At 43.0% G+C, this 14219-nt stretch overlaps 1 protein-coding gene across 5 annotated transcripts in view; it reads right to left on the bottom strand.

The window, feature by feature from the left end:
• Positions 1-14219, bottom strand: part of msra (methionine sulfoxide reductase A) — a 38806-nt gene that overhangs the window by 13618 nt on the left and 10969 nt on the right. For 2 of the 5 annotated variants that reach the window (XM_034579407.1, XM_034579410.1), the window contains exons 2-6: positions 13980-14048; positions 13366-13485; positions 11048-11152; positions 10246-10352; positions 2584-3171 (exon numbers count right to left, since the gene is read on the bottom strand). In XM_034579407.1, the coding sequence (XP_034435298.1) occupies positions 3001-3171; positions 10246-10352; positions 11048-11152; positions 13366-13485; positions 13980-14048 (572 nt within the window). In that variant the 3' untranslated portion in view covers positions 2584-3000. Of the gene's footprint in view, positions 1-2583; positions 3172-10245; positions 10353-11047; positions 11153-13365; positions 13486-13979; positions 14049-14219 lie in introns of those variants that run through there. The other 3 variants (XM_034579408.1, XR_004613225.1, XM_034579409.1) reach the window with 3 other exon arrangements.

Here is a 14219-nt window from a genome sequence, read left to right as displayed (position 1 = left end):
TATTATCAATTTTAAACTTTGCGTGAATAAAAACACGAACGTAGCTAACTTCAGATGAACAAAACTACAATAATGATAAAAAGTCAAAGGTTGAAACAAAGTTAACGCTGAAACTCTTGAATTAATTAAACTTGAACTAAACGCAGATAAATAAAATACGTGTAGTTTGTGGCACGAGACATTTTTAAACCTGTATTTACTGAATGAATCGTTAATTCCTTGTTACCTGTCGTCAGGTTCAGTTGAGGGAAGTTTACTGTTGCTACAGTTACGCGTCATTTCCGGCTCTACGGTTTATTTCATGTCGGTTAAAGTGAATTCTGACGCGGGAATAAAAACGTGAAGGAAAACGTTCAAAATAAAGGTTCGGTCAGTGCGTTCTCATTTGGAAAAAAAAAATGTTTTTTTTGTTTTCTTTGTTCCGGGAACAGTTTTGAAGATATTTCTAAAATTGAGAACTAATATTGAATTTATTTGAAAACCTAAAGAAGTCATTTATATACAGTCTATATCTTTTACATAAGAATACTTTGTGTTGGTCTGTGTTACTTGGAATAACCACACGGTGGCAGGATAACCCAGCAGTCTAACTAATGGGTCTGAGTGTGGTGTGAGATGAGTGAGATCCACATCACAGAGGAAACCTCCTAATAAACTGTGATATCTCCCAGTAGAGCTCAAACCTCCACCAAGGTCGGACTGCTCCTTTAAATTCAATCAAGCTGCATCCAACCACACACACTCAGTCAAATCTGTTCCCTAAATACACCAATCATCAAGATCCGTGAATGTTTCAATGAGAAATTAGTGAAACTGTCAAAAACAATCCTATCTTTCAACGTTAAAGAGAAAATAAAATCCTCGATATGCCCCCTGATCCAGATCTGGACCAAAACTTAATGAGTTCTTTCCGGACTCGTATCACATCATTGGTGTAAGTGTGGTGGTAATTTGTCGTGTGGTTTTTTTGTGTAATCTTGTTCACAAACAAACAAATAAGCAGACAAATGAACGTCCCTGGCAGAGGGAACAACTCCTTCCTGTTCAACTGAACCATTAAGCAGATGTCACATTTTATCTCAGTGGATGTAGGTTCAGAATTGGCCTGTAGATGTGAGCTGATTATATTTAAATGATTGAAAACGTGTGAGTCAAATGATTCTCCAGTAGTTTTAGTGCATCAACCGTTTGAATTTTAGCAAATTTAAAGGTGAAACCATGATAAGTCTTCTTTCTTGGGGGGGAATTTACTTTTATTCCATTAAGTATTTGCAAAAAGCCATCGTCAGAGGTCCATTTCCAAAAAACCAAGCAGTCAGATTTGGCTATCAAACCCACGGTCGAGCCATGATCCTGCAAGCAGGAGGTGTTCCAACGCAGCACAGATCCAAGGTGGCGCTCTGCCACATCCAGAAAGACTCATCTCCTCCTCCTCCTCTTCCTCTCCGTTCTGTCCCTCTCTTCTGTGATGGTGGTGCCAGGCTCAGAGGCCCTGGCACCAGCCTCCTCCTGCTGGTGTGTGTGTGTGTTTACAGGCTGTACCATCAAAACATACACATATACTGTACAAACACACTCGTGCGCAGATTAGCGGCGATGACAGACGAGTCACGAACTGGAACATCGCTGCAGGCGGAGACCAGAGGAAGGAGGTCGTCCAAAATCCTGCAACGCAGCAACACAAAGGAGCAAACACCAACATGGGGTTCTTCTCATCTCCTGTTGAAACCGGCCTGAAGAGTCAGTGAAAGGAAAACAGGAGAAACAATGCAAAATTTAAAATAGAGGATATAGAAATGTTTGTGGACAAATTCCCAGAAATAATATCAACGCTTTAAATCACGAGTAAAATAGCCTGAGGGTTTTTGAAGGTCAAGACCATGGATACCGATATTGGGGAGTAAAAGAAATTCTGGTAACCATATATCGGCCTATATATTTACATTATTCTGAATTTTTATATTATATAGACTTATTTTTAGTTTCCTTTCCACAGGAGTACAACGTACAAATTGTAATTATAACAACCCTGAACATAAATAACACAGAATAGTTATTTATTAGTCTCCCTCACAAGGCTGATTTATAGATATTTTTAAATTAGCAATGAACCCTAATGACATATAAATGTAATTGAAGCTTATTATTTTAAAGTTTTTCCAAAAACTTAATTATATTTAAGTATAAATAAAATAAAACACATACACAATCAAATATATAGAACTTGAATTAGGAAAATAAATATTTTTAAGATAAATTCACCTTTTCTGGTGAAAATGGTGTCAGATTTATTACTGTGTAAAATACTCCTGAGCATCGTTTACTTTGAGTTTTCTTTCCAAAATGCAAACGTAAAGTTTTCACAGGTTCAAATATCACGAGTCAGGAATCAGAAAAGACAGTGAACTGCTATGAGAATTTTTTAATGCTTTAATGATGAAAACTATGAAACTACATCAGTTTAAAAAGAATAATATCATAAAACAAGCTGAGCAAAACAAAATCATGATCTTCTTCTGGAGCTCAAACCAGAGAAAATATGACATTTTTGCAGATTTTCCCAAAGTCTGTAGAGAAAGATGGACGATATGACGGCTCAAAAAGGTGTCCCCCTCTAGTGGCTGGCTGCAGTATGGGTTATAAACCCTGCCTCCTCCATGTTAGCAGATGGGACATGGAGTCAAATAAATGTGTTGTGTCATTCCAGGTAGAAAGTTTGGTTATGTGATGATATAAAAACGGGTCATGATTGACACACGTCGACAGAAAGCAGCACTGCAGGTCACGTTTCCAATGAGGAACACACGTCTGTTGTTTTCAAGAAGATTGAGCCGTTCCATTACTGACACTCTTACTTTATCAGCTGCTGTAGATAAGAGGCCGGTGCTATGTGGTGCCCCAACGCATCATAGAAGCTTCATGCAGTTATATTTAATATATCAGTTTTTTTGCATTTGTAGGCATTTTAAAGCTTAAAAGAAATCCCTGCCACTGTCAAATCTAAGTCTTCTTCTTGATTCCTATTGGGCAGGAGACTCCGGTTCCGCCCAGGCCACAGTATCCGTCTGGGTTCTTGTTCAGGTACTGTTGGTGGTAATCCTCAGCGTAGTAGAACGGCTTGACTTCGGCTATCTCTGTTGTGATTGGACCGAAGCCGCCCTCCGTCAGGACCTGGAAGAAAATCACACGTCGCCTTTAATCGTCTGGATTTCAAATGAAAACAAACACAGGAATCCGGCTTTTCACACAAAAGAAGAATGTGACTTCCAGTTGGACGACACTTTTCAGGGCTTCACACTGGAAACATGAGATGGAATTAATCCGGTTATGCGAAAGCACGTGTGTAGCTGCAAGCATTGTGGTACAAATACACACTATACACACTATACACACACACACACGTACGCAGAAGAATCAGTTGGGGATGACACTTTCTCCTCCTCGTGATAAAAACTACTCAACCAGATGGCGTGTGGGTAAAAGACAAAGAGAAATGAACATGAAAAGACACACACACACACACACACACACACACACACACACACACACTTATGAAAGTTTCATTGCCGGTGGAAGAGTGTTTCTGTGATTTTGTGCACGTGTGCATGCATGTTTACAGCAGAGTTTTATATTTAATCATGTCGTGGAGCTGAACTGGGTTTGACATTTACACGTTTTCCCTTTTAAGAGTCGACCTGCTGTTCGTGGTCCTGGCACGATACAAGAAAGGACAGTTTCTCTACCGAACCCGACTCTGAACGCTGGATATTACCCATGATCCTCTGCTTCCTGAACCAGAAGAGCTGCTGCTGTGACAAATCCACCAAACTCTGTTCAGAATTCTTCATGTTTTAACAGTTTCCTGCTGAATATTGGAGATAAACTCAGGTTTTTAATAACTTCTGAGTCTTTTCAACTGATTCACAGTTCAGCTTCGAACCCACTCACCAGAGTTACATAGAACAGAAGTTCGCTGGTTTGACAGTACGTAAAAGTAACAGGAAACACTTTAGTACTGTTTCTGTTCTGGACATTTAGATTTGTGCATTTGTCATAAAGTAAATGTTCAGACAGGCTCAGTGTTAAATGGGAGAAATCTTCTCAGGCAGTTTGATTTGGAATGAACTCCTCCGGGGAAATAATAAAAAAAAGTTCTCTGTGTATTTTTAGTACCAAAAACAATCAGGCCTAAAGCTGTGATGGGTAATTTCACACATTGGTGCCTCTAATAGTTAGTGAGAGCTAATTGTTAGAAAACCATTTTAACTTCATTGACGTCAGCTCACGCAAGTTGTTAAAGAACATGTCAGCAAACAAACCCACAGGGTCGGCGATGCTTTAACAGCAGAAAATACCAAAGAGACAAAAAGCTGTAACGTTGGCGTGTTCGTCTTTTAATGGACAGAGAGTGTCTGCTCCCCGCTGCTTGATTCATCAGCTCCTGTGAACACTTCCCACCATGACTGTACTGACACCACAATTTAATTTGAGTAAGTAGTGTGAAGGTAGAGCGCAGCGGTGAGTCAGGCCGGGGTTCTGTGTTTCTGTCGAAGCTGCAGTTTGAGATTCAGGCCGGAATTATGATATTCAGAAGGATATTCTATACAAAGACAAAGAAAAGAGACATTTAACAGAAGAAAGAGGAGATAAAATAACTTGTAATGGAACCAAGTCAAATCAAATTACAGTAGAACGAGAAAAAGACAAAGTGAGACTAAAGCTCTTCAGGATCAAAACGTGCTCATATTAAATATTATTTAAAAAACAACCTTGAGTGGTGACACAGATATTTCACCCCCCCCCCCCACACTGTCTGTGTGTTAACTTTCATAGGATTTTCCCGCAGAATTTCTGAGAAAATGAAAGGCAAAGTTGGCAACTTCTTCATTATGGCACGACTTCAGAAGATTTAATTACATGTGAAAGTATTCCAGAGACAATTGTGAATACACAAATTGAAAACTTAAGGATTTCTCATTACCACAGTGTGAATAATTAGTTAAACTTAAATTCAAGCAACAACACAGAGTAACAGCCTTTGGAAATATCATATTTTCCCTGTTTTGGTTGTGACAGCAGAGAAGCAGATTCTTATGGCGCTTGACAAAGAGGACGTCAGTGAAAAGATGTCAGAGTCCAGTGAGTTACTGCGTCTCCCACTCGTTTAGTTATCTACAGAGACACTTCAGATAACTCCTCTTGTCTCAGAGTCAGAGAAGAACAACATCAGAAAATCATCCAAAGAAAGTTTCACCCACTAATGTTCGCATGTAGGAATAATGGGAACATCCACGTAGACATAATCAAAACCTATTACTGTGATAGGCTGATTCTCATTGTTGAGTTAAAGAGATTTTAAAAGGCGCCCGGCGGCGACTACGGAGAAGTTGAGAAAGACTCAACTTTGTGCAAGTGTCCTCTGACGCAATGCGAGCCAGCCAATCACGCTGGTTTGATTCCCACAGAAACTGAGGCAGGGCGGGTGCTCCGCTCTGCGCTGATCCGCAGTGAAGATACAGGATCGTCAGTCTGAGACGAGCTGATTCACTGTTGTGTTAAAACACGTGTAGAAAGCTTTTCTGTCTCTGGAAACAAGTGTCGTATGTAAACTACGTCAGAAAACCTCTGCCCAGTCGGAGCGGAGCGTTTAAATGATCTACTCATCACAGCACAACCACAGAACTAGAGATTCCTGAGAGTCAAAGCAGAAGCTGAGGTTTCACACGGCTCATAGAGAATCTGACAGGAGGTCAAACCAATAAAAATAGGGTGAAATGTCATTGGTTGAGCGGACCTGGATACCAAGGCTCAGCAGGAGGAAGTGGAAACGTGTCGTCCATAAACTGCAGCAAATCGGTCTTCTCACATCTTCTGGAAGACTTTTCAGATAAGATCAACTTTACTGATCCCACATCGGGGATCATTTTACTTCTCACTATTCACTTTTGGAGGAATTGCAGGACAATCTGTTTCTCACCTTTGGATTTGAATGTTATTAACGTTTTAAACAGATGTTTTTCTGCACATTGAAGCTTTAAAGCGTCTTCGTCGCCCATTACCTCCACAACTCCGGACGTAGCATGAAGCTAATTGTGATTTATTTGCCAAATAATGAGTTTGGTGCACACAAAACATAAAGATGAAGGTCATAAACATAAAGGAAGCTTCAGGAGTCATTTGACAAAACTGACATGTTGCTTTCCTGGGTCGTCATGATTGAAAACCACAGTAGCTGCTGTGAATCCAAGTTAACTGCGACAACAGTCTTTTCAGAGCCTCCTATTATTCTAAAGGTTGAAGTATTAACACATTAAAGTCGACAATCCCTCTCAGATAATGAATATAAGTGGCTACAGGCTCTTTAAGTGGAAACTAGAAGCACTGACTTCAATCCATTGCTACCTGTGATACCCAGAATGACTGCATTCTCCATTATGCTGCTCTAATGGCCTCCGCACACATCCTCCCTTCTGCTGTGTTAGCAGCCGGCTATAAATGCATAATTCACATCCATTCATTTGCATGTCGGAGAAGTAGATTGCTCATTTGGAATGCAAATACCTTGACTGCGCCGGTAAAGCAGGGACACGTGAACAACAGCGATAAGCACCCGCGAGACACGGGGAGAGAGAAACGGGGAACAAGAGGAACAGAGGAAAGGTGAAGCCGCCGTGGTACAAAGTGCCAGAGAGGGATTTTCATAGACAAAGAAGAAAGGGAAGGAGAAGAGAAGCAGCTGTTTGGTGCTGGGCAGCAGAAATATGAACGTTCACGAGAGGAAGATGTAGCAGGAGAGAGAAAGAGATGCCAGAACAATGAGCACACACTGCTTTAGCACCCATGCTGCACCCACTGAGCGAGCACACACTATTACATAAAGAGCACACACACACACACACACACACACACACACACACACACACACACACACACACACACACACACACACACACACACACACACACACACACACTTCTTCCATCTGCCGTTTTAGATGCAGTGCACACCCTAATGATGGGTAGGAGGCAGGAGAAGAAAAGGGAGGCTCCTTTCATGCTGCAGACAACCGCCAGCCGCCTGCAAGGTAATTATCTGCAGTGCTGTTGTACCTCACACACACACACACTCACACACACAGACACACACAGACACACACAGACACACACACACTCACACACACACTCACGGACACACACAGACACACACACACTCACACACACACTCACGGACACACACAGACACACACACCAAATTCCCCAATCACTCTCTGCGTGAACAATACAATCAAGCCAGGTGGCGAAGTCAATACCCTGACACCACAATTAACCACACTGCTCCCTCTCTCTCTCTCTCTTTTCCATCCTCCTGCCTCCCTCCATCACCTTAACTTCCTCTCCTCCTCCTCCTCCTCCATCTCTATTTCACTTTGTCCTCTACATGTTTTACGCTCGGGCGTATGAAATGTGGCTGGAAGGGAGACGGGGAGAGAGACTCCGAGGATCAGAGCGGATATTAATGAGGATTCAGGAAGTGTCTGCTAGGTGCGTCCTGGGAAAGAATCCTCTGTGCTGTGATGCATTTTACATTTTCACTTTGTTTGAGAGGAGGAAGAAGGAGCGGCCACTGCGGAGGCAAAGACAAGTGAGTCGACCTGCGAAGGCTTCATCCTCCGGAAGGATGAGCGTGAACTCGTTTCACAGAGAGTCCGTGTGGGTGGGTGAGCGAAGGGAAGGGATGAACTCCAGACTGTGTATAAAGATGGACGACGCAACAGCCCCCCCCCCTAAGTATACATCATAAACCCCGGCTTCTCCATGTTAGCAGAAGGGACATGGACCAAACTCAAATGTCAAAGTACACATTGAAAAATGCTTTCTCAAAGAAGGTGTCTGTCCATTTCGGTGGTTCTTATCACACTGATGTGTGTGGTTGGTCTTTCACATATGAAGAAAGCAGCAGGACATTGTCTGGACGTGGAAAACCTCCAAGTCGACATCTTCGCCGGCGTCTTCTACGCTGCTCTGTTTCATCCTGACATATTTGTGTTCTTTCTTGTTTTGCGTCTGTAAGAGACGCTCCCACGCGCTCGCTGTGAATCCTCCAGAGAATCTACGTCTGCAGCGATTGGTCGAGCGGGGAATCCAAATGTGCAGGATGGCAGCGTTCGAGTCCGGGGATAATTTGGCTTAGTTTCTGGATGGTGGGAGGAAGGATGCTGAACTGAGTAAAAAGCCACAATTCTGTACTTTCCTGCCTCAATATTGTGTCTCGAACTCGCTGCAGATCAGAGAAATGCTTCAGGTTCTCTGGAGAATTTTAAAGAGCAAAATGGCGGCGCCAGTATCTGAGATAATGGCTTCACTTCCTACGACGGGAGGAAGTGACAGCGACACTCCGCCCGTCTTTATTTACAGTCTGTGAAACGTCCTCGTGGCTTCTGGCACAAAGATGCTCATATTTGTAGGAAACACGATACAGACGACCTCAGACCAAATACAAAGTTAAGAACATTAAAAAGAAGCCAAAACATAATGTGAACAAACCCGTGTGTGTGTGTGGTTGTTGTCGTGTGTGTGTGTGTGTGGTTTTGTGTGTGTGTGTGTGTGTGTGTGTGTGTTAGTTTTGCAACTAAAGCGATTTTTGTGGAGGACAGATTTAAGGCCCAGATGGTTTGGCATGGAGTGCGTTTGCTATAGGCCAACACACACACACACACACACACACACACACACACACACACACACACACACACACACACACACACACACACACACACACACACACACAGAGGGGAGAGGGTGGGGGAGGCAATCTGGTGAGGAGAAAAAAGAGCGGAAACAAAACACAGAGCGATTTCGATGGATCGACGAGGAGAAGAAGAATCTATCCGTGGACTCGTCACAGTTTAAAGACAGATAGAAATTGTTGTGAGCATCTGTCAATCTACGACCATCGTGGATAAGAGCTTCTGGCCATAACCAATCAAAACACAAACACACACACACGGACACACAAATACAGACACAAAGCTGTGAGCATCACAAACGATGCTTTTATATCAGCAGCTGCAGCGGTTTGATCTTCCCTCAAAGGGATTGAACAAATATACGAAGCTGAAACTGTCCTTTAATTAACGGTAATAATAGAGTGAAGATATTTAAATGTTCACAACACCTGAAACTATAAGAAATGACTTGTTACAGCAAATCTTGTTCTTGTGAGCTGAAGAAATAAAAAATTGTTAGAATAAAAGTTTAAGAATATGTATTAATTTCCTTTCACTCAAAATAAGTCCTTTGTTCCCTGGTGACCGAGCTTTGAACTTTGAACCTCACATGCGTCTGCTTTTCTTTTTCAGTCCCCCCCCCCACTCCCTGTATTTTCCACCTGTCAGCATATTCCTCATCTACACCAGTGTCTCGGTCTCTCAGTGTTCCTACATGCTCCCTCCTCCTTTCCGTTGGACACGTGTCTCCGCTATAAATGTCCCACTTAAATACTCAGGGCATTTATAACGCTCCAATGACCGAGCATGTCTGCATGAAAACTGCGGTTTTGCTTTATGGTTTCACGTCCGTTAAAGATCCTGAAGCCCAGAACCAGGATTTTGCTCCGAGAGACAAACCCTGTCGAGAGGAACGAGCTTTGAGACGGAAAAAAAGAGAGACGTGAACGAGGGGAAGAAGCACAGAGAACAAAAAGACCAGACTACACCAGAATAGAATAGAAAAGAATAGAGTTGAATAGAGTAGCCTCTTCCTCGTCAGTTTCCATGGCAACAAGCCCTGTTGGTGGCATGGTGGTGCAGAAGTCTCAGCAGGAGAGAGAGTTCGAGAGAGAGGGAGAGGTGTGTGTGTGTGTGTGTGTGTGTGTGTGTGTGTGTGTGTGTGTGTGTGTGTGTGTGTGTGTGTGTGTGTGTGCGTGTGTGTGTGTGTGTGTGTGTTCACTTAAAAACAGCATATGGGTATATATGGCGAGTGTTACATGCACATGCAGACAAATCCATTACATGTCAGTCTCCATCTGCTGCCATCAGAAGTGTTTCTGATGCAGACTGATGGAAAGAGGGATGTGCAGCAGATGGGGGGGGGGGGGGGGGTGCTCAGAGAGAAGAGACAAATATTAAATACATTAAATAAATAATAATATTAAATACAAATAATATTAAATACAAATGGATGAGGAGTGGACAGGAGAGCTGATGATGATGATGATGGAGTGATTAACAGATGAAGACTCGTCTACCTGCTGGTATTGATCTCTGGAGGCCAAGGCTTCCTCCAGCTGCAGCTCTGTGTAGGTGTAGATGGCGGAGCGGTACGTGGTCCCAGTATCGTTCCCCTGACGCATCCCTGAACACACACACACACACACACACACACACACACACACACACACACACACACACACACACACACACACACACACACACACACACACACACACACACACACACACACACACACACACACAGGTTTGAGGATTTTAACATGAGGTGCTTTCATCCTGGCAGAGAGAACATCATCATCTGGAAACAGCCAGAAGTGTTTCCAAAAATAAGACTCGTCTGTCTTGGCAGAACCGAACGCAGTTTTGTTTTTTCCTGTGATCCGATCATTTCATCATTTATCATTTCATCATTTATCATTTCATCATTTCCCTCTCAGCTGCTCAGCCTGTTTGGTTGGCTCCACACTTTTAGCCAATTTCTAATTTCTGCCTCCAGTGTATCAGCAGACAGTGGATCTGGGTGAATCAGAAGTTTCTTCACAAGATAATTAACCAACAATGTCTGAAAAACTTAGAGAGAAACGCAAAGTTCTTTGTTTAGAACGTTTCAATAGCAAAGCAATAAGACAACACAGAACTACATCGGAGTACGAGGGCGACTGAAAGAGGAAAACAAGAAATCAAGAGTAACGGCAATGGTACGAGAGCAAAGTGGCACTTTTACGACATCATTCTTGAAATCTCGGGGGTTTCATCTCTTCAGTTTAACTGTACTCAGTAAAACGAAGCTTGTTTTAAAGCACAGACTGTCTCTTACCTTGAGTCGGGTTGTGGCTTTCCCAGAAAACCTTCAGCAGGTTGGCGAAGCTGATCCGCTCGGGATGGAAGACGACTCTCACCACCTCAGTGTGGCCGGTTCGACCTGCGCAATACAAACAAATGGGTTTAATTCCACGAAGTTCGACTAGTAAATCATGTCACAAACATTTCCGTGTGGTGAACGTCAAAGCAAAACAGTCTCAACTCGAGGTCTTTGATTGATGACACACAACAAACCCTTCAGCTTCTATCTCTTCTTCAATAGTTTAGTTCTGTCTCAACTTCCTGCAAATGGTCCGAAGGTCTATCCCAAAAAAACAGAAGGTACCCCTCAGTCGTCCTTGGGAGTATTTTTGGTATATTTTGGAATTCAATCAAAACCGAATCACCTGATAATTCAAGAAACAGGCCCCTTCCTTAGAAAGGTCCACGTGATCCACGCCGCTAATTGTCACGTCAGGAAACGCTGACTCCTGCAGACAGATAGCAGCTGGTGTCGGTAATGAGTACGACCCGTTACGCTGAACCTCGTCTTCTTCCGTCTCTGCCGCCGCTCCTATCTCCGTCGCTCGCTGTCCGTCTTATTACTTTTTTAATATCAGGACTTATGGATTCCTTCGGTAGATATTGGTCGAACGGAGACAAAGCGGCGGTCGATATTAAATTAATGCCTCACCGGGCCGATCTCACAGGAATAAATTCATTCTTGGACAGGACGAGAAATAATGTGGTGGTTGGAACCGAAATAGAAAAATAAAGCTGCAGAGATCCTCCGTCCACTTAATGTACATTTAACTGCAGAGTTGTCTTATTATTATTCAATCTATATAAATGTTGGAATGTAAAGGACTTCTGAATGACTCTGGACTTGGACATTGAACTTGTTGTTTCCTGTTTTACTTAGAAATGACTCTGTCTCATTGTTGGTTTAGTTATTTGTTCTCATTCCTCAGTCTTTGCCTGTTACGCTGCCAGAGTTTCAGTTTCTGAATCTCATCAGTTTCGATTTGCCTGCCAACGGAAAACTATACCTGTCAAAACAGATTCTAGAAGTTTTATTCTGACGTTTGCACTTTGGATCCTGAAAAAAACCACAACTTCTCACAGATAAAGTAAAAAAGAAAACGTAATGAAAGCTCAGACTCTTCACAGACCAGGGACCGGGTGTGTAGGAAAGTTTTTTGAGTTATGAAACCTGAGACTCAAAACAATGCTTTTGTCTTTTCCTCTCTTAAAGGGCGGGTGTGTCAGGGGTCTATTGGCAGAAATGCAATATAAATTCTCCAAACATTGGCAGAGCAAAAACCTGGATAACCTAAAATAATAAGACTTCCCACCCCCTAACTTATTTTATTCAGACAATATTCCATGTTTTTGTTTGAGTCTGTAATATATTGTTTTGCATTGCATTTATAGTCGATAACTATGATTAGTGCAGCTTTAAGTTACGTTTATAAATATAAAATAAAGACTGAATATACCATTATTCAACTGTTTCTTCCTTTTCCTTGATGACAGAGCTCATCTCGATGGAGATCACTTTGAAATCATTTTTAAATGGTTTTAAAAAATAAACATGTGTTGTGTGTGTGGACGTGGAGTGTGTGTGTGTGTGTGTGTGTGTGTGTGTGTGTGTGTGTGTGTGTGTGTGTGTGTGTGTGTGTGTGTGTGTAAATATTTAACCAACAATGAATATTCACATCCTCATCAGCATCTTCTGTTTGTTTCTCCTGAAGACGTGAAGGTGTGAGAAGCACCTGATTTTAGCCAAGCTTCCATCTTTCAACGCTCTGCCAAGTCACTGTGTTAAACAAACAACACACGTCCATCTTTCCACCGGGGTGCGGGTCCAGAGACTCGCTCTGTTCTTCTTCACCAGGGCACGAGACTTTTCTATCAATTAATCAAGTGAACCTTTTCCCCCGGTTTGACAGATACTTGTTCTGTGAGTGTTTGGGAGAGTAAAACTAAGTTAGAGAGGGAGACAGGCGGTGGTGCAGGTCTAATGATGGATTCATTACTGGCTGGAGGAGTCACTGGGAGGTCTGGACACGCATCACAGACACAGACACACAGACACACACACACACACACACACACACACACACACACACACACACACACACAGTCTGCTCAGAGTGGTCAGGCATCAATAGCATCCTAATCCATGCCCCACTATAATAGGGCCTGGGGGAAAATGATTCCCTGCTCTGTTTATTTGTATCTTGTTTTCCACAATCTATTGACTCTCAGTAGAAAACACAGTGTCCAGCACACAGTGTGAGGGGGGGGGGTGTCAGTATGCGGGGGCTATACCTGTGCAGACCTCCCTGTAGGTGGCGTTAGGTGTGCATCCTGCAGAGTAGCCCACCTGGGTGGAATAAACTCCTTTTTGACTCCAGAACTTCCTCTCGGCTCCCCAGAAGCAGCCCATGCCTTCAGGAGCAGAAAGGAGAAGTCAACAGAACGACACAAAAAGCAATTTGACAGACAAGAAATTAACTTCAGACATAAGTTTAGGTTGGAGTGCGTTTCCCTGGAAATACCAATTAGCTGCAGCTAAGTTATCTCGGTTGCCTAGACAGCCACGACTCTAGTAGCAGCACACACACTATCGCAACAGAAATGTCGTGTGAAGTTTCGGCCAAGTCCAGTCGCCCCGAGCCATTTGAACCGCTGGCCCAGGCGACTGCTGCCGAGACAGCCAGGGCTGAGGCGACTGTGTTGGGCGAGCGTGGTGGTCCCGAGGGTTCGATATCTGGAGCGGTTCAAACGGTGTGAGCATAGAGAGGTAGCATCGTGACGTAGAGAGCTAGCAAACTCTACGTAGGCACTGGCCCCTCCAAGGTCAAAGACAGTTTAATACACTAGGTGGCGTTATGAGCCATGTTCTACCCATAAATGTGAATTTTTTTTTAAAGGACACTTACCAAACATGACCATCTCCGTCCCCTCTGGGAAAGGTGGAATGGTCTTGTTGCCGTTCACGTCATGTTTGGCTGCGGGAGAAAAGTAAGACAGAGACAGAGGTTATGAACATGAAGGCAGGATTAATAATCTATGATGGTCTATGACGCTTATCTTTTGAGGAAAAGTGAAGTTTTCTGAAGATTAGAGCTGTAGGTGAAGTTATAACACGAGAGGAATGACGTCTTCTGCTCTATTCAATC

This window comes from Hippoglossus hippoglossus, chromosome 24 (assembly GCF_009819705.1).
Source record: "Hippoglossus hippoglossus isolate fHipHip1 chromosome 24, fHipHip1.pri, whole genome shotgun sequence".
NCBI classification, from domain to species: domain Eukaryota; kingdom Metazoa; phylum Chordata; class Actinopteri; order Pleuronectiformes; family Pleuronectidae; genus Hippoglossus; species Hippoglossus hippoglossus.
This window is presented reverse-complemented; position numbering and strand designations above follow the sequence as displayed.